The sequence below is a fragment of the Schistocerca piceifrons genome, chromosome 3, assembly GCF_021461385.2.
Source record: "Schistocerca piceifrons isolate TAMUIC-IGC-003096 chromosome 3, iqSchPice1.1, whole genome shotgun sequence".
NCBI classification, from domain to species: domain Eukaryota; kingdom Metazoa; phylum Arthropoda; class Insecta; order Orthoptera; family Acrididae; genus Schistocerca; species Schistocerca piceifrons.
The window spans coordinates 202,532,840-202,558,691 of record NC_060140.1 but is presented as its reverse complement, the minus strand read 5'-3'; the positions used below and the strand labels follow the sequence as shown (position 1 = coordinate 202,558,691).

The 25,852-nt window shown below is 38.1% G+C and overlaps 1 protein-coding gene across 1 annotated transcript; it reads left to right on the top strand.

Moving 5' to 3' along the window:
- Nucleotides 1-23,515, top strand: LOC124788349 (ADP-ribosylation factor-like protein 3). Its single transcript, XM_047255609.1, has 4 exons — nt 1-147; nt 10,677-10,937; nt 16,939-17,175; nt 22,193-23,515. Exons 1-4 carry the CDS (start codon nt 145-147, stop codon nt 22,232-22,234), a joined length of 543 nt encoding a protein of 180 aa, XP_047111565.1. The 5' UTR covers nt 1-144; the 3' UTR covers nt 22,235-23,515.
- Nucleotides 23,516-25,852: the final 2,337 nt, after the last annotated feature.

The window sequence follows — 25,852 nt, the reverse complement described above, 5'->3', positions numbered from 1 at the left end:
TTGAGAATATTATCTTAGTTGTTTACACTCGTGATTATCAACTATAGCGCCGGGAAGAATTTGTTTTCGCCAGAGCTGTGTTTATTTATGCGAGTGGGAGAAGGAAATGTAATATATTAACAAATTATTATAAAAGAAAAACAAATGGCAAGTATTCGTTATGGTACCACATTATCATATTTTTCGTAGCCATATGAAAATATGATGTTTTAGTTTTCACAGCGCGAAACGAAGTTAGTACATGTTATTAGTTGTTACGCATTTATGTGTATTGTTTTGTGTAATAGAGGCAACAGGATTCGTGATAGCGGTAATGTGAATGTTCTGCTCGACATTTTTTGTTAAGGACGCATAATAATGGACCTTAGTAGCCCAATTTTTTGATCTTCGGTAAAGGTAGCGCAGTGTCTGACGTACTACACTCACGCTCAGCCAGTTGGATTTCTTTGATTTGTAGACTAATGGCGATATGGTTTTTACAGTAAGACCATAGCTAATTCTTCTGCCCTTGTCAACCGAGATTGTGCTCCGCCACAAAGCAGACCTACCTAGCTGTTAACAGAGCGCTAATTTCTTCTACTGACTTTATTTTTGCGGATTACATATGAGATGTGCCCATACAGTTATCAAATGTTTACACGACACTGAAGTTTTACATAGATTTTATTGCTTAATGTTTTAATCCTCATTTCTCATGCGTCCTCCACTTTCTGATTTCATCAGGCCTATCTAAGTGGATTGAAGCTGTTGCTTGTAGGTGATAAGGAATTCACTCTTTAACTCCACTATATTACTCAAGACATTGCATATGCTCTGGGAGATCGTGGATTTCATTTATGTGACTTCTCTCTGTACTAAAGTTAAACTCTCAAAGTCTTTCTAGAGATTTTCTTTCGTCCTAGAAGTACCATTTATTATGAAACTTTTTTTCCCAGACACGGTGACATTTTATGTTGCAGTCACAACCAACTATGTGTATGAAATAAGAGTAAGTTCACTATATGTCAATCACTGATCTCCTCCGAGTGCAGAGGCACAGTGGTTAAGCACACTGGACCCGCATTCAGGAGGATAATGGTTCAAACCCGCACCCTGATTAACGTTTTCTGTGATTTCCTTAAATCGCCCCAAACAAATGCTGGGATGGTTCCTTTGGAAGGGTACAGCCTATTTCCCTCCACATCCTTCTCTAATCTGAGCATATGCTACCTCTAATGGCTCGTTATTGATGGGATGTTAAACGCTAATCTCCTCCTCCTCCTCCTCCTCCTCCTGCTTCTCCTCCACTGATGAAACGACATTTTTCCAAAAGATTACAGAACAATTGTCAAAATGCTAAGCTTTTTAAAGAGAAATCTGCAAGATTTTTGGCACAAGGTAGGATTCTTGTAACATTCTTCTGTATTCCTAAACTGGTGTCTCCGCCAATTAACTTTCCCCAAATAGTAATTCTGTATCTAAGTAGTGACTAGAAATATATGTGGAGTGTTCATTGATTTCTTCCTTTTTAATGACCTGTAGTTGTTGTCATGGATATTGCAAATATAACAGGATTGAGATGCTTCATTAAGTCTTGGGCAATGGATTTATAGATGAGGTAATGAATGATCTGTTAATAGTCCCTAAACTGAGCTCAGTAAAAGAAATGTTTCTTTTATTTCATTGTTTGAATAGGTAAGTTAGACAGTCTGGTATCGTATCAGAAGTGTTGCACTGTGTTATTAGTCTCTTCATGGTATAACACTTCACTATTTACCTTGACACAGTTGATATCAGATATTTCAGGGGCTGCTCATTCTGTAAGAGGACTATTACTGCTTTTTAGTTTTGTACTTCTGACATCTGCAAGGAGGCCAAAATTTTGCATAATGTAAATTGAAGTAATCTGCTGTGTTGACTCCTTCATAATGTTATATAACCATCATAATGAGGGTACTGTGGCTCACAATATCAAAAGCTGATGTTTGTATGCTCAAATGAATTCATTTTTTAAATATTAAGTGTATTATGAAGAAGACTTTGTTTCCAGCAAGTAAATAAATATTCAGAACATAATCAAAAATGTAACAGAAAAAAGAAATCAGAAAAGTGAAATGTCAGTAAAGGCAGAAGATGAATACAGTGTCCCAAAGTTGCAGACACATCTTTGTCATTAGCTGGTAAGTTGGTTTGTACACTTCCTTGGTAGATAGCTTACAGTTTCTAAGGAAAGCCTACCTAAACAAGTCTGGTAAAAATCAAGTTAGTCCTCTATCTCCAGAAGTAGTTTTCATTATAATCAACTCCTTTAAGAATAAATTTTCAAGCAGTCAAATAACACAATGTTTTTCAGCCGAACTTAGTGACATGTTGAGTTACTTAAGAAATGAATCTTTTCTCAGTAGTGCTTTCTCATGAAGAGTTAAACATGCTGTTGTCATGCAGGTCCACAATAAAGAATACAAGATATTAGTAAAGGATTACCAGTGCCCCTCACCATGCCAGTTCTTTTGTAAAGGCGTGTAGTGCAGAAAAACCCAATAAACCAAGAATCCTTATCTTTTGGAGTAATTTCTGATTTGTAAACTACACTACTGGCCATTAGAATTGCTACACCAAGAAGAAATGCAGATGATAAATGGGTATTCATTGGACACATATATTATACTAGAACTGACATGTGATTACATTTTCACACAGTTTGGGTGCATAGATCCTGAGAAATTAGTACCCAGAACAACCACCTCTGGCCGTAATAACGGCCTTGATACGCTTGGGCATTGAGTCAGAGCTTGGATGGCATGCACAGGTACAGTTGCCCATGCAGCTTCAACACGATACCACAGTTCATCAAGAGTAGTGACTGGCGTATTGTGACGAGCCAGTTGCTTGGTCACCATTGACCAGACGTTTGCAGTTGGTGAGAGATATGGAGAATGTGCTGGACAGGGCAGCAGTTGAACATTTTCTGTATCCAGAAAGACCCGTACAGGACCTGCAACATGCGGTCGTGCGTTATTCTGCTGAATTGGAGAGTTTTGAAGGGATTGAATGAAGGGTAGAGCCATGGGTCGTAACACATGTGAAATGTAATGTCCACTGTTCAATGTGCCGTCAGTGCGAACAAGAGGTTACAGAGACGTGTAATCAATGGCACCCCATACCATCCCGCCAGGTGATATGCCAGTATGGTGATGACGAATACACCCTTCCAATGTGCGTTCACCGCGATGTTGACAAACACGGATGCGACCATCATGATGCTGTAAACAGAACCTGGATTCATCTGAAGAAAAGACTTTTGCCATTTATTCACCCATGTTCGTCATTGAGTACACCATCGCAGGCACTCCTGTCTGTGAGGCTGCATCAAGGGTAACCGCAGCCATGGTCTCCGAGCTGATAGTCCATGCTGCAGCAAATGTCGTTGAAATGTTCGTGCAGATGGTTGTTGTCTTGAAAACGTACCCATCTATTGACTCAGGGATCGAGACGTGGTTGCACAATCCGTTACAGCCATGCAGATAAGATGCCTATCATCTCGACTGCTAGTGATAAGAGGCCGTTGGGATCCAGCACGGCGTTCCGTTTTACCCTCATGAACTCACCGATTCCATGTTCTGCTAACAGTCATTGGATCTCGACCAACCGAGCAGCAATGTCGTGATACGATAAACCCCAATCGCGATAGGCTACAATCTGACCTTTATCAAAGTCGGAAACGTGTTGGCACGCATATCTCCTCTTGAGACGAGGCATCACAACAACGTTTCACCAGGCAACACCGGTCAACTGCCGTTTGTGTATGAGAAATCGGTTGGAAACTTTCCTCATGTTAGTACGTTGTAGGTGTCGCCACCGGCGCCAACCTTGTGTGAATGCTCTGAAAAGCTAATCATTTGCATATCACAGCATCTTCTTTCTGTTGGTTAAATTTCATGTCTGTAGCATGTCATCTTCATGGTGTAGCAATTTTAATGGCCAGTAGTGTATAATGTCCTCGCACAAAAGTTAAATATAATGGAACAGTAGACTCAGTTGGTCATGATTTTTATCATGTGTGCAGATACCAGTGTGTATAGGGTCCATGTCAGTCACTTAGGTATAAGCATTTAAGCGTTTGACATATTTAGACATACTCTTCCATGGTTCTATTTTGAATACTCTACTGTTTCAAATATACATAAATGATATTCCAACTGCTCTGTCAGAATATGAAACTTTTGTCATTTAATATGAAGGTTGTGCCCTTTTTGCTGATTATACAAGTATGGGAATAAAAATAAATCCCCTTACCGAAATTGCAGCTAGTAAAATATTTGGAAAATCAGCAGTTGGTTCAAGACAAAAGGGACTGAATTTTGACAAGCCATGGTGCATAAAATGCAGGTTTTTCACAGAACTAACTCCACAAGCCAGAAAAATAGCTTACTCCTAGAATGAGATACAAGAAGTAAAACATGTTACACTTTTGACACTTCAGATAGGTTATAGACTTAATTGAGAATCATTATCAAATTGTTCAAAGCAAGGGGAATGAATTTTGACAAGCATCAGTACATAAAATGTAGTTCTTACAAAGAACTATACAAGCTTTGAAAATAGTGGGGTCAGCTGAAAGTTGTGATTCCACCCATCCACTTTGACCGTTGATGTAAGTGTGTTGTACTCTGTTGTGGTGTGGTGTTTTTGATTTGGTTTATTTTTGTAGATATGGCATGTTGTAGTATTTAATGCTCCTCACTTGTGTTGTATGTTTCCGTTGCTTGTTAGGTAATTTAGTGAGTCATTTAAAGTTGGGACCTGGATGTATCAAAAGGATAAAATGTGCATTTGCATTGGAGGAGTTAGTGCCAGTTTGCTAATCAGTTAGTCTGACTTTGGGTAGTGTGGCTACTGGATTCATATGCGTGTTTGGAATTAGTAATGCCCCGTGTATTTTATGGTTGGAGATATAATATTGTTTATTTCTTTTTGTCAGTCATGGCATGAACATAAATTTATAAGGGTTGTGTTGTTTGGGGGAGGAGACCATCGGTCTTATTGGATTAGGGAAGGACGGGGAAGGAAGTCGGCCGTGCCCTTTCAAAGGAACCATCCCCGCTTTTGCCTGGAACGATTTAGCAAAATCACGGAAAACCTAAATCAGGATGGCCGGACGCGGGATTGAACCGACGTCCTCCCAAATGCGAGTCCAGTGTGCTAGCCACTGCGCTACCTTGCTCGGTTATACATTTATGAGAAGGCCAATGGGCAAAGATATGTTCTCTATGATCAAGTTCCTACAGTTATTTGGAATGATTGTGAACAGTTTTGTTTTCTTTTGTTTTTTGGTGTTTGAGGGATTTTTTTTTTTTTTTTGGGGGGGGGGGTTGGTTGGGGGGTGTACATGTGTGTACGTGTGTATTTGACTAACCCAGGTATATGTAATGGTGCCTGTAGTTGATAAGTATTTTAATATGTACGGTATGTGTGTTCATGTTTATAATTGTTTGTGTATGCCAAAATTGGTGGTGATGCAAATTTTCATGAATTTCAGGGTTTTTCTTGATAGTATTTGGTAATTGTGTTGGATTATGGTAGGTAGGTATTGTGGGTAAACTGTGGTTGATTAGGTTACATTTTTTATATTTGTTGTGTACATGAGTTTTGGTTTGGAACTTCCTGGCTCATTGTACTGTGGACTTCATTTTAGATAGACAGGATAAGTGAAGGTTTGGATGATGTGTAATGGAGTTGAAGATTTGAATGTGTTGTGTTTTGGTGCTACTGGCTTCATTTTAACTGCCATATAGGCTAGTGAAATTTGTGGTTTTGGAGCTATTTGTGTGTCCATGGTATGGAGGGCTTCTTGTGAACTATACAACAAATGAAATTTGCGGTACTTGGTTTTTAAGTTGTGAGGGGGTTACTGCTATTGTGGTCTTCATCTGATCTATGTAGGTGATCCAAAATTTATGATGCCAGTGGTGTTCCTTAAAAAGAGAGAGAGAATTTTATGTTCTTGATCTTTGGGTTAATATTTGTTTTGGAAAGGTATTATTCTCATCATCATATATTTAGTTATGGGTCAAAGGAGACACGTGGGCTCACAACTTTCATTTTTGCCAAATAGTGTATATACAAGGAAAAGGTGTTAAGTTTTGAGACTGCTGATAGATTACCTTAATTGGAAAACCTCCTGCAGAGAAGCAGTGATGTGCTGTAATTCAGCTATGTTCGCAGTACCCGTGGTTATTGCTATAGCTGATTTAAACAGTGGATGAACTAGTTTGTAATGCTCGTTTCCATTACTTACAAGTTATGGAATCATCTTTTATGGGATAGTATTTTTGGAATACCAAAGTGTAAATGTAACACAAGGGTCGAAACATCTTCTACAAAGACTTCAGGTTGTTAACATTAGTGCAGAAAGGAATCGGGTAAATGGGTACACATGTAGGCCTGCTGAGTATCTTGCCAAAACACATTGAATGGCAAGGAAGTAGTGTGGTAGACTTTAACACTTAAAGAACTTCTTGGCAACCCCTCCTACTCCATTAAAGAGTATCATCAGAAACCTTCTTAAAATTTATTTTATGAGCATTAACACTGTAATACAATGACATTTTGTAATGTTATGTCGTTTTATTGTATTACACTTCGATCAAGTCTACATCTTCGAATTCTTCACACATCCCAGAGACCCTTCCACATCTGATCCAGGGAATAAGACTAACGTAATGTACCATAATTGATTGCCATACATTATTTATTAATCTGAAAGTTGCTTGTTCATGGGGCAGAATTTTAAAAAATACCAACTGTTTGCTACTTAATGTGTTTGATGGTGAGCTTCCAGATGTTCAGCCATTTTATGCATAAAATCCAGAAGTGCACTATCAGTAAAATTTGCAAAGAAAACCTGAGAGATTGCTTACAATATTTTCAACAGTGAGTTTTTATAAGTTATGAGATTGATCAGTAGTCCTTTACTGTTGCTGTATCTCCCTTGTGTGAGATTGTTTGACGACAGCATACTTAAGTCCATCTGAGTTCCTAGTCTCCCTGATTTGTTTTTACTTTTTTTTCTTGGAATATATACATTCCAATATACATTAAATTTTTAATTTACATCTGGCAGATTGTGTGCTTCTTTCCTGTCTATATTTCACAAATTCTTCCAAAGTGAAATTTCTTTTTAATTTATTGGGCTTGCGGCTGTCCACTTCTCATTATTTGTGTAGCAGCAGTAGTAGTAGTAGTTTATTCATCTGTGGATCACTTTTGCAGGGATATTGCACATTCCATGAAATTACAGTTGCAGAAAGAAAAAAAAAAGTAAAAATCATAAGTAGGCTAACAGAAAGTAAACTTGTACAGATTTTACTAAAAATCGTTTTATTTAAAAGAAAGCGACAGATATTTCAGGCTTCTTTACAAAATAAGTTGTTGTTTTATCACAAAAGTTTTCCATTATCTTTGTTGCTTTATGTAATGTATCAAATTTAATTTTGTTTCCGTCCTGGAGTTTCCAATGTTTAATTGTGTTTTAGCATACTAAAATAAAGTCACATGTAATTGTGAGGCTTTGTGTGTGTATAAAAAAGAATAGGAAAGCTTCGTGCAAAATGGGTTTATCATGACTTGGCTGACAAAAAATTAAGTATGTAATCTGAAATTTTCTGAAAGCTACACAGAGCTGATACTTTTGGGATTCTAGCTTAATAATGTGTTGTTGCGGCAAAATTTTCTGTAAACTGGTGTGAACTTGCGTGTCTCCACTCATTGATGTTTGAATATATCCTAATATAATTATATATTCTATAATATCAGTTATCCTCAGAAATTCAAACAGATATGTAATGCAATATTATAGATATATTTCACTTATGCCAGGATTCACACCCTACTTGGAATGAATATTCTGACACTTACAGATTTTATGCCCATGTAATTGTTGTTACTCGTGATAAGCATCTTGTCTGGATTGTACTCAACAAAATTCTTACTGTACGTTATAAGGATCAAGAGGAAAACAGAACATAAGTTATCTCAGTTTTGACTATTGACATAATGTTAATGGCTGCTGTGATGTAATGCATGGATTCACAGTTTTGCTGTGAGCTGGTGAAGCCGACGAATGTGAAAGCAAAAATACGTGGTTGTGACGGACTGATCTGTAGCTTAGCCTGAGGTCTAGGTTAGTTTGGAAGGTGACAGTTTGGCTGTGAGTTGGTAAATCAATGAATGTGAAAGTAATAAAAAAGCCTGATTGTGGTGACAGACTGACATGTAGCTTTCTGTTTGAAAAAATCACCACTGCTATCACATTATAGCCACCATATTATTTATGATGTTTGTCGTATGTTTCTGATGACTTGTATCAAATATTCCTCTTTATACCATTATGAACTGTATGAACTTTTCTGATGATGATTTTCTCAGACCTCGCTAGGCCCACCAATTACATGCCCCATAAAATATTAGCTTTCAACCTCTCCAACTTTCATTTATAATTGCCAGTGTTGTTAGTTACAGTTCTGTTTGTTACTGTAAATTTCTAGAAGCTTCTACAAACTTGTTTTCATTCTACTTGAATAATTTTGCATGTAAAACTGGACTCTACAACAATATTGACATTTCTATTATTATTTTCATCTCCCTTCCACCCTATAGTCCTAATAGTAACTTACACCATACCCCAAAAACATTATTTTGTGTGTAGGAAGCCGTGTGTGTGTATAGTTTGAATTATTTGTGTACCGACTTTAAACTAAAATGTGTGTAATATTTCACAGTGCAAAGATGGATTTTAAACTAAGATAGACTCTTCGTATTTCTATTTTATTGATGAAATTCTGCTTCAGCTTATTTTGCACTTAAATGCCCACTGCACTGGTTTGTTATGTTTCAGAAGTACTAGCATATAGATAAATGACATACTTCCAGTCTTTGTTAATATGTTGAATAATGTTTTAGGACAGTACAGCATAAGCTGCAAGATAATATGTTCTGTGAAGTAGCTGTAGTAAAAAATAAGTTGTGCATTTATAACCAGTGCATTTACTTGAGAATGGTGGTTTTGGTGCGAAAATAAAAATTACTGAAGTAGCCAGGATACAAGAAAGGTTTTCATTGAGACTTTTCATTCCTTTCTAGGTTGCTGAAAATAAGTATTATTCTGGCACAAACGAGCTGGCAACTAATTTGAAGACACAGTTTAAAAACTTGATGTATATAAAAATAAATGAAAAAGTATACCTGATTAGCCACAGATAACAGCCAAAGATTCAGCAAATGACTTTTTAAAAATTCCTTACTATGAAACTTTGGCTTGCTAACAGTGTGTGCAACTGAACAAAAAACAAAGTATAGTATTATTTAAGAAGACCACACTCCACATTTTTAATACTATGATCTCTCCATTTAGAGTGTTGTTTTAAAAACAAGCAAACACTGAAGATGCTTCAATAATGGTATCATATAAGAGAAAATTGTATATTATTGCATAATGTATCTCATGCCCATTGCTTAATCAGCGTACCCATATGCACAAGTTGATCTCTGCTAGTGCTGCGTGTACTGCATTACAAATGTGACCACAAGGATTGATGCTCATCTGCTTGACAGGAGATTCCTTTTTCTCATTCTACCAAAGTATTCTACCCATGAATGGATGACAAGTGATCTAGTGTTGTACCTTTTGCTTTTGTTTGAATTGCAGCATTGTTGCTTATCATGGCTGGGTTGGAAACTGAAAGTTTGCATTTTACCCAGCTACAGCCAGTGTGGCAGACCCTATTCTGTGCGAAAATTGCCCACGTGTGGAGTATACAATATCTAAGGACATTCACTGACCTTGGCTAGTAACATGTGCAGTTGAACTTCATAAGCTGCTTTGTCTTGGTTCAGATATCCTCTGTGATGTTCAAGTTGCATGTCTTTACATACTAAACATATAGTTTGATTTTACCTTGCTCAAGATGCAAAGCCATAATACATTTACGGGTATAGATCAGTGAACAATCTTGCTGAAATTAGATTGCATACTCTCACACAGGGTAAAATACATGCTCCACAATACTGTATGTGGCATACTAATAGGCATTGAGGGTATGATTAACATGATGAATTATTTTTATACAATAGGTTATTTCCTGAATAAAAACAGTAGCTGGGGTTGCAGCTCTCTAAAGTATAACAGCATATTAATTTAATGTCACTTACAAATACAGGTATTATTATTATTATTATTATTATTATTAGTAGTAGTAGGTAATATTATTTGTAATTTAAGTCACATAAAGGCAGACAGGATTTTTACTGATGCATTACCAATTTGGTACAACCATTCTCTCACTCTCCCATAGGAGACCTATATGTGGAAGTAAGTTTTTCGAAATCTGTACTAGGGTGCAAATTGATGATATTTATGTGCATAAGGCATTGCCAAATGTGGAAGTTATGTTAAGTGGAAAAGGCAGGTTATTGACTGCCGAACTGTAAATAGCAAAGAGTCAAAAATTTGTTAGTTGAACTTGTTGTAAGTGTGTGTATGATTGCTTACTAAATAGTGTAAATTATTATAAAATACGTGAGTAGCTTCACAGAATACCTTTCCACATAGGTAATGTCGGATAAGCTATATTACTTTTTTTATCACATGAAGTATGAACAGGCAATTCATACGTTATGTTTTTTCATGTTGCATATAGGGTTTGCTTTCAATTCTTCGGAAGCTCAAGTCCTCTCCTGAGAAGGAACTCCGCTTATTGTTGTTAGGCCTTGATAATGCTGGGAAAACAACACTACTCAAAAAACTTGCATCTGAAGATATATCACACATCACTCCAACACAAGGTTTCAACATAAAGAGCGTTCAGTCAGAAGGCTTCAAGTTAAATGTTTGGGACATTGGTGGACAACGAAAGATTAGGCCATATTGGCGAAACTACTTTGAAAATACAGATGTTTTGGTGAGTAATATATTTAGATATTTATACATAAACTATGAAATATAAATGTGCATGTGCAGACTTACAAGTGTATGTACATTCACAATATGCAATTGACTTCAGCCTAAAATTTCGGCTAAATTTTCGTCGGCAAATTATCCTTACCAGTGCAGTGTTCCTTCCAGATGTACACCCTCCTATTGTAAGAAAACGCACATACTTGGGAGTTAATCAATGAAAGTCCTGAACATTTAATGAAATATATTTATCATAGCAGAGTACTGACACATAGCTGTATGATTTCTCTGCAGGCTGTCATTCTTTATGGAAGTCATCCAGCATTTACACTGCACACAAATTCCTGTGTATTGATCCACGATTTTTACATAAGAAAGGAATATCTGTCCTTACAGTGTCTCATTGAGTGGCTTAGACGTATAACAGATGGTGGAATTGAGATTTGCTTAGTATAGTGAACAATGAACAGTAACATAATATATATCTTTTGTGATTATGATTCTTACAGTGTTAACTTAAGGCTAAAGGTAAGTGTTGGCATTCTGTAGATCAACAAATTATGCTAGTAGATTTCTTGATTTTTCTTTGTTCTTATTTCCATTACCAAGCATGAAATCAGAATTGTATAGTACTTACTTCTTGTGTATTTAGCTCTTCCATAAGAAGAGTGCTTCATTCTAAGAGAGACTTTGTGAGGTGGAATGGTGAATTACCTATTCACACCATATTATTATTATTATTATTATTATTCAAGCCTTCTTCGTGTGTGCTTTTATTTCCCCTCTTCCAAATCATTATGACAGTTTGCTGTCGTCAATTGGTCTTTCGAGTCTCAACTTCTCAATGCCTCTGAAAGTAGCTGTCGTTATTCGGAGTCAGACTACCTCTCTGGACCGTGATGATATGTAGCAAAAGCTTTTGAAGTGGAATGTAGCTCGGGGGAAAACTCAAATATGGTACATGAAGTTGGACCAGTCCCTGGGCTCACATACATCATTCATTGGTATTTCCAGTTTTGAGGATGTGGTTCTTACTTTTGTAAATACCCCCTCTCCTGAAAAGGAACAGGACTGCTACCCACATATAAATTATTACTGTCCTTGCTGGTACCTCAGGCATCAAAATTTCTACAGAGTCATTTCATGATGAGTACCAAGTTTTCGGCCATATCCTTCAAATCTCGTGCAGAGGAATCATCCCAGGGGAATGATGATGTGGGATAGTGGAATGCTGTGTTCCTGTCATGTGTGATTCATTTTTGGGGAAGGTAGTTCTTGATGCCAGTGGTGGTGATTAGTATAGATGGGTCCTGTTGCAGAAATCGTCAGTTAGATTTCCAGTGACCACTTCCGATTTCCACTTATCCTTGTGAGACCATATGAGAAGCTGCATAAATGAAATAAGCAAAAAATTGTTACATAAACTGACAGTCTATTACATGAGATCCCGTTTTGATCAAGGTTGGGAGGGTAATAGTGATCTGCAAATGCCTCAGCAAGATTGATGCACAAGTGCGATTTTCTGAGAACGGATTGATGATTGTGGTATGGATCTGTTGGGGTTCTGGATTTTCTTAGGTTGTGCATGTGAGTTTTTAGGCCTGACAGTTTGAGCAGGTTAGCAAGATGAGATTTGACAGCTGAGAACCAATGGTGGTGTTTGCTGGAGGCTTTTGTAGCCAGTGTGAGAAGAGTTATTCCAGAGCAGAAGTATGAGGCAAAACAAGTAGCATTGTGTTTGTTGGAGGACAAAGACTTCATTTTGGGAGATGGGCTGCAGTAATTTTGAGGCAGAGCAAGAATATCTTATCAAGAGAATGGAGTTAGTTCATAGATTGCATGCGCTTTATTGATGATGTGAATTTGTAGCTCTAGATTAATGAGAACTTTGAACTGATGGAACTCAATTGGATCATCCACTTATGTAGTGTGCTGCCTAACATGAGCAGTTGATTGTTACAGCTGGTTTACAACCATGATATATGAGTTCTTCTCCATAACATTAGTTTCTCTAAACTGTGCAGACAGAAACTTTGCCTCCAACAGATCTGTGTCTGCTCACACAATGTTGACCTTGCTCCTGTCATCAGCCTGCCTTTACTCCCACTCCTGTTCTTACCTTATTTGAACATGACCAAATAATTTTCTACAAGTAGTTATCCTCAGAAATTGAAGTATTGGTAATAGTTTTAAAGTTTCTGTTCCTTCTGTTCCTACCTTTTGTAACTGTTATGAGGCATACATGAAAGGTAAGAAGTGTCCAGTACCAAAGTAGATATATTCATTAGAAATAGCTCTTATTGGTAGTTTTAGTTACGTACAAAGCTAATGTGTATGTCTGCATGATCGTCATTCACTTCTTAACACTTTCCATGTGTTGTAATAGCGTCTGCATCAAAGTCCCTATGTGGGAATTAAGCTTGTTGTCAATGGTGGTCTTGATATCATCATCTTCAAACCATTGTCCACTGAGCAATTGTGTGAGGTGCAGAAAGAGGTAATAGTTGCTAGCCACAAGGCTGGGGCTGTAGAATGAATGATCAAAAATTACCCAATGGAAATCTGTGTTACAATGGTACAGGCAGTGAAGCAGTATGTGACTGCACATTATCATGGAGGAGGATTATTGTGGACAACAGTTTCCAGTGCTGCTGATTTAGGATGGAGATGCAGTTTAGCGAGTATTTTGCCACAAAACGCAAGCTGTAATGTCGACATCAATTATATCACCGTTTTTTGTCCACTTACTGCACAACTTTAGGGATCTGGATGTTATGCCTACCATTCTGCTGTTTATCATTCGCATTTATATGGCGATTTTTAAAGTCTTGCCACCACTATCTAACCTTTCCGCCATTCCAAATTGGAGGTCCCTAAACTAGGTACAACTCGTGAATAATTTGAACAGCTGTAGATCCTTTTGGACACAAGTAGTGACTTACAGCACCAATTATTTTCGAGGCCATTGTTTTCTGCGTTCATCCACAGTCAAATGAATACTGAATCATTACAGTGAATTCTGACTCTTTGTAAACAATCAGTAGATGGTGCTGAATTGTGCAGTTTTGTTCCATGTTGCCAGCATATAAATTTAAAGAAATGACCTTCACTTTTGAATAAACCTCACAGTTCCTTCCTCAGGGACAAAAAGTGGATAGATATGTGAAGTTTGGGACTGAAGTTTGTTGCATAGACTAGAGGTTGAGAGGGACCCACCTGTTGTTAGGACAAGAGGAGACAAAGGTGAATGAAGAGGGGTGTCCAAAAAAGTAGCTGGTCAAATATAGTATGTTGGTAAGCACTATGTCAGCTTCAGTCCAGAGATGACAGAACAGAATGTGAATTGAAGATGGACTGAAGCGAAGAGGAATGAGTAGGAGAATCCAAAGTACTGTGAAGAATTAAAAAGGAAAATAAAAAAATCAAAAAGGGGGGAGGGGGAGAGAGAGAGAGAGAGAGATATGAAGATGTTAAAAAACCTCAGAGGCACCCTGTTTGCCACTTGGGTGTCAAATGGTTCAGACCATTACATTGCCAAGGCTATGACTTTCTTGAGTTAAGCCTTGAAATATGATCATCCATCCCACTTTTGTTTTTAGCTGCCAGTCTTACCTCCATAACACTCTTGTCAACCGATATGACATTCCCACAACATTATCTCTCTACCCCAAATTTCATACTGCTACTATTGTTCCAACCAGTCCCACTGTAAGACCTGCTCCAGGCATCCACCCTCTACCACTTAAACTCCAACCCCATCCCAGGTAAATTGTGTAACATCAAAGGCAGGATAATACATGAAACTAAACATTCCGTGTACCAACTAATGCGTTCACAACATGGCTTTTTATTTGGTAATATTTACCAGTAAACAGTGAGTACATGAATGGACGCAGAGCAACTATCTGCCTTTTTGTATGTCCGTCCTTGTGCCTGGAGGTGTGGGGAAGTATGGCTGTTCCCTATTTCAAGAAAATGAAACACCTACAGCCGCCGTTATGACGTCATTTATTGTGTAGCTACCAGTTTCAGCACTTCAATGCAACATTCTTGGCCTACGTTGATGCTGAAGGGGTTTTCACAATTGAACACCTGGTTTACGCAGACTACTACAGACATCACAGTTACAGGTAGTCCGCGTAAACCAGTTGTTGGCCACTGATGCATCGTATATATGAATCGTGATAACCCCTTCGACGTCAACTAAAGCCAGAAGATAGTGCATTCAAGTGCCAAAACTGGTAGCTACACAAAAAATGGCACCATAAGGACAACTGTAGATGTTTCATTTTCTTACTGTCTGCCTTGGCTGCTGAGCATGCTCTTCAGCAGCGGTTCTCAACCTTTTCAACTTTGTGAAGAACAACTAAAGATAATAAGAAGAGGGTGTGACATAGTTCGTTAACTCCATCAGTGGATTCACATCCGCAAGTCAATATGGTAAGCTGATTGGAGAATGTCCAGGTGACATTCATGAATACAAAAAAAAAACTGTAAAAGTTCTGAGGTGTCTCGTAACAACACCAGGAGGTATTGCATGAACAATTGTAGACTTCATATGGCTATTATGGCTGACTGCAGCCAGGATTGAGGTGCCCATTAATATCAGGTGATGCATGAGAGGGGTGTTTGCGATTGGGATTTCAGTTCCAGGTGTACTGAGGAATATAACCACTCCTTATCTCTAAGTGAGCTTCTCCATGCTCAAATTGTATGCAAAAACATTCAAAGAGACTTCTCCTTTAGAAGTTTTACTAAATTTGACTAACCAGCATTCAGGGTTATTGAAAAAGATTGACCCAATTTAATTGATTTGTATTTCATTATGTGTAAATTGTACACGAACAGTGCACATACCAGTCAAAAGAGGAAGTTTTAGAAAAAAGAAAAAAGCCCACAAACCACAGGTTATAAATATTCAATGCCGCCCTCCCCCCCTCCTCCTTTGCTGCCGGGCAAATATCTAAGCGGTAACCAGACTCGTCCACCATGCGAAGAAGAATGTCTCATGTTACTGTGTTCACCAGCAACAGTGACACGGTTCCATGGGTTGGCTAGTGTTGTTGGTAAAGGTGGGACATAAACAGCTCCTTGACAGTATAAATGTGTGAGCCTCCATCTTTTTAAGCATCACCACAAAATTTAGTATGCTATTCTTTGTCATTCTCAGGGAGGGCGTACCCCAGTTGTAAGCAATAGGGCTTGTACAGTATTGTAAACACTGTTTTACAACTCACTATACAGTTGGTTGATGTATTCCTAGTTCCATACTAGCTCTATTGATTGACTTACACGGACTATGAACAAAACTGTCTTGTATTCAGCTGATGTTATACTCTGAGACACCCTTGTCAGCCAGGACTTTTTCCTTTGCAGAGCTTTGTTGAAATTGCTTAAATCAATGGCTTATGCATTTCCTAGTTGGTGGTTCAGTACCGAATCGGAGAAAAAAATGCCCACTCCACTGCAGCTGTCAACTCACTTCTTGCAAACTTAAGAACACAGAAAACTTCCTGCGGCATTATAGCCTCTTGTTCACAGCTACCTATTGCCACGAATACCCTAGTTTACACAACTATCACAGCTCTTGCAGGCATTTACGCAGCTAGTGGTTAACAAAACAAATCTTTGACCTTGCTCTTTCCTTTGGTATGTAGACTGTTCATGTTCTTTTCATGTGATGTGAAATGCAAATTAATTAAACTGTGTCTGTCTTTTGGAATAGCCTCGTATTTTCTAACAACTGGAAAGAAGACATCTTAATAGCAATTTTAAAATCAGTAGTGAACCTTACTTCTCCCAGTAGTTATTGTAGATCCATTCTCTCTGGCTTTGTAGTAAAGATCCAGGAGTGCACAATTAGTTGACATCTAGTTCCCTCTTGCACAAAATAGATAGAGTACTGTGGCATTGCTTTATTAAAATATTAAGATTTTGTTTATCACTTGACTGCTTTGTTACTTGGTAAAAACACATACCATTATTAATACCTTTCTACTCTCCAGATATATGTCATTGACAGTGCCGATCGTAAACGCCTAGAAGAAACTGGACAGGAATTAGAAGAGCTGCTGATGGAAGAAAAGCTTTGTGGTGTACCATTACTTGTCTATGCCAATAAGCAAGATCTCCTCCATGCATTACCAGCATCAGAAATTGCTGAAGGCTTAGGACTGCATACTATTAAAGATCGTCCTTGGCAGATTCAAGCTTGCTCTGCCACTACTGGCGAGGGGATAAAGGTGTGCATATGGTGTTTTTCCATCTCTTTGTGCTCGAGGCCAGTATCTGCGTCTTTCAGTCAATATTCTATTTACTGAGCAAGGAATTGCAGCAACCACTTATTAATGTTATAAAATTTATTTTATTACCCTTTACAGGTTTCAGGTGTTTTCGTGTCTGTGTATGGAAAGTGCACATCTAGATTGTTACTATGAACAAATAGCAGGTCTGATATTTGTTCTCAGCTCTCACATTTTCAGCACCTTTTTCAGAAGTGTGGCTGCCAAAATTTTAATAAAATGCATCATAATCACGGTCTGCACATCTTTTACAAGTGAGATTTCTATGGAGTAACTTTTGTCTGATTGGAACAGGGTGCCACAACCAGTTTTGTTTCACATTATCAACTTGCACAACGTTTACTGACAGGTTGCATTCAATTTTGCGCAGTATTAAGTTGTTTGTAAATAAACTTAATTTTAGAAACAACAAGCTACAAAACAGCTTTATACATTCACAAAGTATTATGTTGTTCATAGATAAACTTAATTTTATAAATTAGAGAATACAAAACAGATGCATACATATGATTAGTAAACAAGTAAATTGCATAATATTTCAGTAACTGTACATATGGAAAGTGTGGCGGCGTAGAGCATTTTCAAAGTTCCACTCACTTTGTGGTGAATCTCTTCCCAAATGCATGCCTCCTTAAAGTTACTGAATCGCAGTTCTCAGCCAGAAAAGGCTATAGGAAAAAAGCAGCTTTACACCTTGTAACCACAAGTCGCACTAAAAATCGTTTTGTCAGTGGAAGGAATAGTTAAATGAAACTTTTTATGTGCGTAACATTTCACTCTATTACAGTAAGCTTGCATACACCAGTTACTACCAAGCCTTATTCTAAGCTGTACAAAGTCTGAAAAGCACACATAATTCATAACTGTAGCCAGTTTATGGTAATTATTAATGATATTTCCCAGAAAGTTTACAAACAGATAGTTTCTTTTAGAATAGCTCACTCAAAGGTTGCTATAATCAGTCTCATGTAACAAAATGTTCATGTTCGCAAGTGAGCAACACACATGAATTTAATTATTTAAAATGTCATCAAAAGCTTCTGAATTTCACTCTGTGCATTAAATCAAACTCTCTTCAACACTTGACAGCACTTCTCAAACATTTTGGTACCACAATGTCACAATATTAATAATTTTCATCAGAGCACATATCAGTAGGTCTGATCACAATGAGATTCAAGCCCCGACTCTACTCATCTCTCTCCACAAAAGAAGTTTATAGTTCCCCAAAATACACAAGAATATGCTTATTTCTGATTGGCAGAGAAACGGTGCAGCCACTCGGAAAGCAGCTTCAATTCCACTCAGTCCTGCACATATATACAGAACTGATCAAAATGTGTCACTGAATCAGGACAGTAAATTACCATAAATAAAGTTCGAAAACCCACAAATATAAAATTAACTCCCTTTTAAGAATACTACTATACCATCATCATAATCTCATTTCCCCAGTACCATAATCTGACAAAATAATTTATAACAAATTCCTCGGTACGATTGAGTAACACAAACATTGTTCTCGAACATTCCTCACATGACCAATTACTTCAGTGTACAGCATAATAACTTTACATAAAACATTATTTCACATTCACATCTTCATTCACTCTCATAACTAAGCACAATAATAGTACTAATTAATAGACAATTTGAAAATTAAACAAACAGAATTGCAAATAAAAATGACAGTATTTTGACTGCAGCTCAGAGAATGTCAGTCAGCTTGTGACCTGTACCAGATTGCATAGAAACTACATACTCAAGCATCTGACTCCACCAGTCCTGCGCATGACTCGTACTGCATGTCTGTCCACTGTTGTAATGTCCCATCTAAATAGGTAAGGTACTATGCCTCAAAAGAAAGAAGAAAATGCCAGTGTTGAGAACAAGTATTAACCTGGGCATATAGTATTGATGCAGAGCAGGAAGCTAGGTCAGCACACAGTAGGGCAGGGCAGCACAGTACGACACAGCACATACTGGGGCACAGACAGCCAATACAGCTACCGTAGGCCCTTACGTGCAACATGTACGGGCAGCTGCTGGTCTGTAAAGGAGCCTCACTATACAGTTGTAATTTGCACTCATTGGTTTTTTGTTCTAGGGCAGGGGAAGCTAAGAATTTGGCTAGTGCCAAAGTGCTCAGACTAGCTTCACATTTTTCCCACTACCAAATCACACTGTCTGAGCACAAGAAGGGGGAAGAGAGGAAAACTGTGAACACACCACATTTAAATGGCAGCTGCATATGACTTGGTTTTATATTTCACATTTCTCAACAATATAGATCACAAACAAAATAAATTTTTAATATTATTTAATTATTTTTGGCATGCTGAAGACATAATTAATTTTTATGTTGTACAAACTGTCGACATATGGACAGACGAAGACAATTTCACAAATTTTTGCAATCAAGCTGCCACATTATGGTGACTGATGTAGTTTCACAATTGAAAAAAAGTCTTTCGCCCAAATATCGTGACTTCAAATACTGAAACGTGGAAATTTTACATAAGGATAGTAATGTAGACATGCTGGACAATTTTAACATAAAAATATTTGTTATTAAAACTGGAATTACCTTACAGGTCAATCATTTATATCTGCATATGCACAGGGGCACTTTCAACTGAAATGGCAAGTGGTCTAAAAAACAACTCGAAAAAAAAGATGTAAGATTGTCCTCAAAACCTTTAGAAAACCATCCTTGTACCTCTTTCAGAGCCACAATGAATTCTTCAAACGCCGGCCGCTGTGACCGAATGGTTCCAGGCGCTTCAGTCTGGAACTGCGCAACGGTCACAGATTTGAATCCTGCCTCAGGCGTGGATGTGTGTGATGTCCTTAAGTTAGTTAGGTTTAAGTAGCTGTAAGTCTAGGGGACTGATGACCTCAGATGTTAAGACCCATAGTGCTTAGAGCCAAGTCTTCAAACCACACATTTTCTTTAATGCAAGTGAGCTTAGGGAACTGGACTGTCTTTGCCAGAATCTGCCCCCCCAACAATGTGATTTTCTTTTTTAAATGTATCACCATCAAATCGAAAAGAAATTACCTTGCAATGTTTTACTGTAGTCAGTGTGAGGTCAATCCACTTAAAATCTGCAAGCCATTCCAGATGTTCTAATTTTCGTTAATGCATTCCTTTTTCCTTCATTAATTCAATAATATCCAGTTTTAAATCGAAAAATTGTTCAAGGCATGCCCCTTAACTTAACCAACATACTTTACAGTAATATATGAAGACTCCAAACTCTTTATTCATTTCCATTGAAATCAAATGACAATGAAATAATGCGTGTGACTTCAGAAATTTTACTGTTCATACCGCCAATTTCTTCACGCCCTCCAGGCATGCAAATTTAGCACAAAGTACTTTTTGATGTTCAAAACAATGAATATATCTGTTGATCATTGTAATTTTCACATTTTCATCATAAATTAAATCTTGAAATTCTTTCTGCATGATATTGTAATGTCATTTCATAGCAAATGCGCAAACCTGTCTCTTACGCAAATTGAGGATTCTCCTCCCTCTCCTTTGTCATTCCCATTTATTTTAAAGGATTGCAATGATAGATCATTATGCTGCCTCTTTTTGTGCAAACAACCACTGGACATGTGAATGTCCTTCTTGCCATGAGCAAATAGTGAACTCGGAGTGTTGTGCCAAGCAAACAATACAACACCGCAATGCTGAATGAAATGTCACACTTTTCTGTGTACTTATGAGAAGGACCGAGCAAAGCAGTGTGACAGCTTTGGGCTTGGCCCACACATGGTGTGAAGTTTGGCACGCTGTGGCTGGCCCTGTTCTAGAGGGTATGAGTCTTTTCCATTGTTTAAGGATTTAATGCGATCTTTCACAAAGCCGCAAGTTTTGAAGACCAGGGCAACAACATTTTCAATTATAGATTGTTGCGAACATGACAAATGGTTGAGTGTGCTTTTGGATTGCTGGCAAATCAGTTTAGATTATTCAGGAGTCAAAGTTAAAGTAGACACTGTAGACAACTTGGTAAAGGGTGCATGTGTACTTCTCAACTGCATGTCATTAAATTTGCTGTTATCAGAAGGAGAAAGAGACAATGAAGAACTTCGAGAAAAGCCTAAAATCCAGCTGTGCCCATTGCAGCACACACGGACTGTAGCTAGGATGCATGCCTTTGTAGCAAAAAACAGCTTTAAAAATTATTTCATCAGCCCTGTACGAATCGTGTTGTGGCTTGTTGCAAGTAGCAGAAAAGGACAGTATTAATTTAAATTTCTTTTAATGTTATTTACCAGCACTGTTTGATTTATTGTGGCCATTATTAAGTTACAAGGAAACACAGCTGTTATAAGTGAGTAGTGTATTTCTTTCGCTTGTTTAGTCTTTGAGTGTTTTCTTCGTGGAACCAAGATGACTCGTGTCATACAGAAGAGGTTCTTTACACCCTAGTCCTATCAATTCATCCAACGTCATAGCAGCTAGCTGTAGAGCAAGTCAACTGCACTATTCAAGAGACAGGAAACTGCAGCACTGCCACAACCCTAGCACAGTCAGTGTTGGTGCTCAGGATTATATGGTAGGACACTCCACCGTTAGAAAGCACATACTGCAGAGAACTAGGTCACTCTGTTCTCCACTGTCTGTGCCACCTACGGCCAGGTGTACACCCAGCCTTAGACATATGTTTTTTATGAAATAACTTGAATGTGCGCCTTCCGTAGATTGACATGAAAATATGCAGACACATAAATTTTATAGCATGAATAAGGGCTGGTTGCTTCAGTTCATTGCTCATAAATATATGACACGTTCATGGTTTTCTGAAATCAGTTTTAGAAAAAAAATCATGTGATACTGTATTTACTTTTGTTTAAACTCCAGTTTAATTTGTATTGGTTACCAAGCATTTTTATCACCAGGAACTATGTTTTTGCACTTACTCTCCTTTTTTCTTTTCAGGATGGAATGGATTGGGTGTGTAAGAACATCAAAAGGAAATAATTTTGCCAGTTAAAATGTATCCGTCAGGTACACTGATACTCAGTTTTAATATTGAGTCAGTACAACAGCCACATGAGAATGAGTCTTCAGTGCAATTGAGATCTCACTTTTGATTAATTGTTTTAGTGTTCCAAGAGTTGTGGACCATTAAAGGTTTTAGGTGCCTTCTTTTAGTTGTAAGCCAGTTGTTGGTACCTGTAATGAATTTTATTTTTGTGTTTTTCAGCAAGGGTTAAAGAAATGGCATTATGTAGTGTTATGTGCTGAGATATAAAAGAGCGCATTGTTGTAATGGGAAGTTTTAATTTAATTTTGATAGAAACTGTAGATCTGTTTTCAAAATGATTGTACCGGGGGGGTGTCAGTTATGTAACGAAAATATTGAAATGCTTAAAATATGTAAATCGACCAACATTAGACATGCGATGAATAGTTGACTTCACTCTTCAAATTTTTGTGCTTAGTATTATACTTGAACAAATCTTATGTTGCAATGCACTATGTGTGAGTTCAGTAAAGCTGAGAAATAATTTCATACTATGTGAAAGTTGAATAATGTGCTAGTTTCAAAAGGAACCATAATTTTAATCTAGTGTACCACTCCTCTCATGACATTATAATAGTCCTCCTTGTAATTACAGTTCCATATTCAGTGGATGTAATGCAGATTTCCTTGTCTGCCATTTTAAATTGGAGGTTCTCATTAATTGTGTAAGATAGCTCGTGATGCTTTCAAGTTTTAAACTCGGAATACACTTAACTGACTAGGTGCCTCACAATAAGAGAGGAAAAAAAATCAAACTTCAAAGCATATCCATTACATTGATTATTTAAAATTTTAGTGAGATAATTCTTGAAAGTCAGAGCACATGATTAATGAATTATTCGTCACAAAATACATTTATGTAGTTTAACAATTAGGTCAAATGTCTTCAATCAAAGAGCAAGTGATAAAATTATTGAGCATTATAGTTTTATCCAGAGATATTTTTAATGAATCTATATCATTATGACTTGCACATATTAGAGTTTTTAAGAAGTTTTAATTTTTATGAATGTTTCCATTTTATGTGAAGAATCTCAGTTTACAGTCTTCTGTAAACTAGTATTACATGACAAATGCTTATTGCTGAAATATTGTCAGTGCCTTGCATCTTTTTCCTGAATGAAATTTGCTTTACAATGCAGTTGTTAGAGCACGAAACTATCTAGTCATCCGTCCAAAACTGCTTGTGATATTGTTTTTTATTTTCTCATGAGTAAAAATGTAAAGTAGCTCTATGATCTCATATGATATACAAATATTTATATATGAACATGTGATGTAATAAAGCGGTTTTGCTGAATATCTGTTCTCATTATCATTATTATTCTTACATAATTTTTGGTGAACGCCAGGGTAATATCAGTAGTGATGAAGTTGTGAAAGTCCTGAGCATCTTTATATGTAACAATTAGGAGGGCTGGTAGTATACTTTCCTTACCTGAGACTGTTGTTAGTGAACATATAGTATGAAAAGGTATGTTCAGAACAGAGATAAATCCAGTTTCAGTGGTGCAACAAGAGTGATTGCTTACATGCCTCTGTAGCTTTTTTAATTTGTACAATCTCATTTTCATGATCCCAATATGAGTGATGCATAGAGGGCTGAATAACTTTTCTAGATTCTTAAAACCTGTTCTTGAAAGTTTGTAAACTGGCTTTTACAAGATAATTTATGTCTTATAACCAAGAGTCTTCCAATTCACATTTTTTTAATGTTTCTGTGACCTCCTTCTGTAAGTCATACAAACGTGTGACCATTCGTGGCACCATTCGTGGCACTGTTCTGTGTTTACATTCAGTAGGTGCTATTGGTCCTACAGGTAATTGGTCTCGGTCTATCGTGCTCTGGGTAATACTCTAAGATGAGATGCACAAATGATTTTTAGGTAGTCTCCCTTGTAGAATGACTGCATTTTCCAGCTGTCTTGCCAATGAATCAAAATCTGCCACCTTGCTTACCTAAAGCTGAGCTCTGTGACTTATCAGAATTTTAGTCAAAGGATACAAATTTTTTTGTTTTGTGAAGTGCATAACTTTAAATTTCTGTACATCTAAAGCAATTTGCCACTCTTGGACCACTTTGATCTGACTGAATATTTCTGCAGTACTTCATTATAGATAACAGCATCATTGACAAAACGTCTGAGGTTACTATGAATATAGTCTGCCGGATCATTAACATACAACATGAACTACAAGAGTCTCAACACAATTCCATAGGGCTTGCATGAAGTTAGTTTTACTTCTGTCAACAACTCTCAATACGAGATAACATACTGCGCCCTTCATACCCAATCAACTCAAGCCACCCCCCTGCGGGTTCGGGGGTAAGAATAGGCCTGCAGTATTCCTGCCTGTCGTAAGAGGTGACTAAAAGGAGTCTCAAACGTTTCGGCCTTATGTGATGGTCCCCTCTCGGGTTTGACCTCCATCTTTCTAAATTCTTCCGAAGAGCGAGCCAATTGGGGAAGGGCACCTTACTTGGTGCATTGTGTCCATTTTGCGTTGAGAACTTTCGCCAGCTTATTCGTCGTTGCATTGCAGTCATGCCCTCTCTCCATCTCTTGGGCATGGATACGTTCCTGCGTGCAGTTTCTACCTTGTGCTGTGCAGTGCCACTTTCTGCACTGACGATGACCATGGACCACATGTCACCTAACATCCAGCACGGTAGCCAGTCCGTTGTGGTGGGGCTGCCATGTACCCTGTTGGTTGTAGCCCCTTGACAACACAGGGATTGCTCTACTGATGCCTGTGCCATCAACTCCCCACGTATGCCAAGGAATAGATGCCCGTCTCCCTGGGGCATCAGGACTCCCGGCAATGGCCATACTGCCAGGTGGCTATTGCTGCGGCTGGGTGGCGCCCGTGGGGAGGGCCCTTGGTCGGAGTAGGTGGCATCAGGGCGGATGACCCACAATGAAGCGTGGTACATCATCTCTCGCTGGCGGCCAGCCGTCAGCAGTCTCTAAGCGTTCCAAAGCTCACTTTAAGGCTAATGTGTATGACCCCAAATCGTTCCCCTCTCTGGCCACACCATGGGAGGAACGAAAGGCTATGAATGACAGTGAAAGGTATTCGCCCCAGTATCTCGTCTGTACCAGACCTGACGGGGAATCGTTTGTGTCTGTGAAGCCTCAGTCCTTTGTAGAACATTTAGAGGACAAGTTCGGGAAGGTGGAGGGCTTGTCCAAAATGCGGTCAGGGTCAGTCTTAATAAAAACAGTATCCTCTGCCCAGTCACGAGCCTTGCTCGCTTGTACGAAGCTGGGGGATGTTCCTGTTACTATCACCCCGCATAAAAGCTTAAATATGGTCCAGGGCATTATTTTTCACAGAGATCTTCTTTTACAGTCCGATGACGAGCTGCGCGCCAACTTAGAGCAACGAGGTGTCCATTTCATCAGGCACGTCCACCGGGGTCCGAGGGATCATCGAGTTGCCACCGGTGCCTTCACCTTGGCCTTCGAGGGTGACACATTACCTGAGAAGGTCAAGGTAATGGTCTACCGTTGTGATGTCAAACCCTATATCCCTCCCCCGATGTGGTGCTTCAAGTGTCGGAAGTTCGA

Coding starts and splice junctions, on each gene's coding strand:
- LOC124788349 (XM_047255609.1), top strand. Junction 10,938..16,938: donor TTGAAAATACAGATGTTTTG/GTGAGTAATATA, acceptor TCTACTCTCCAG/ATATATGTCATTGACAGTGC. Junction 17,176..22,192: donor CTACTGGCGAGGGGATAAAG/GTGTGCATATGG, acceptor TTTTCTTTTCAG/GATGGAATGGATTGGGTGTG.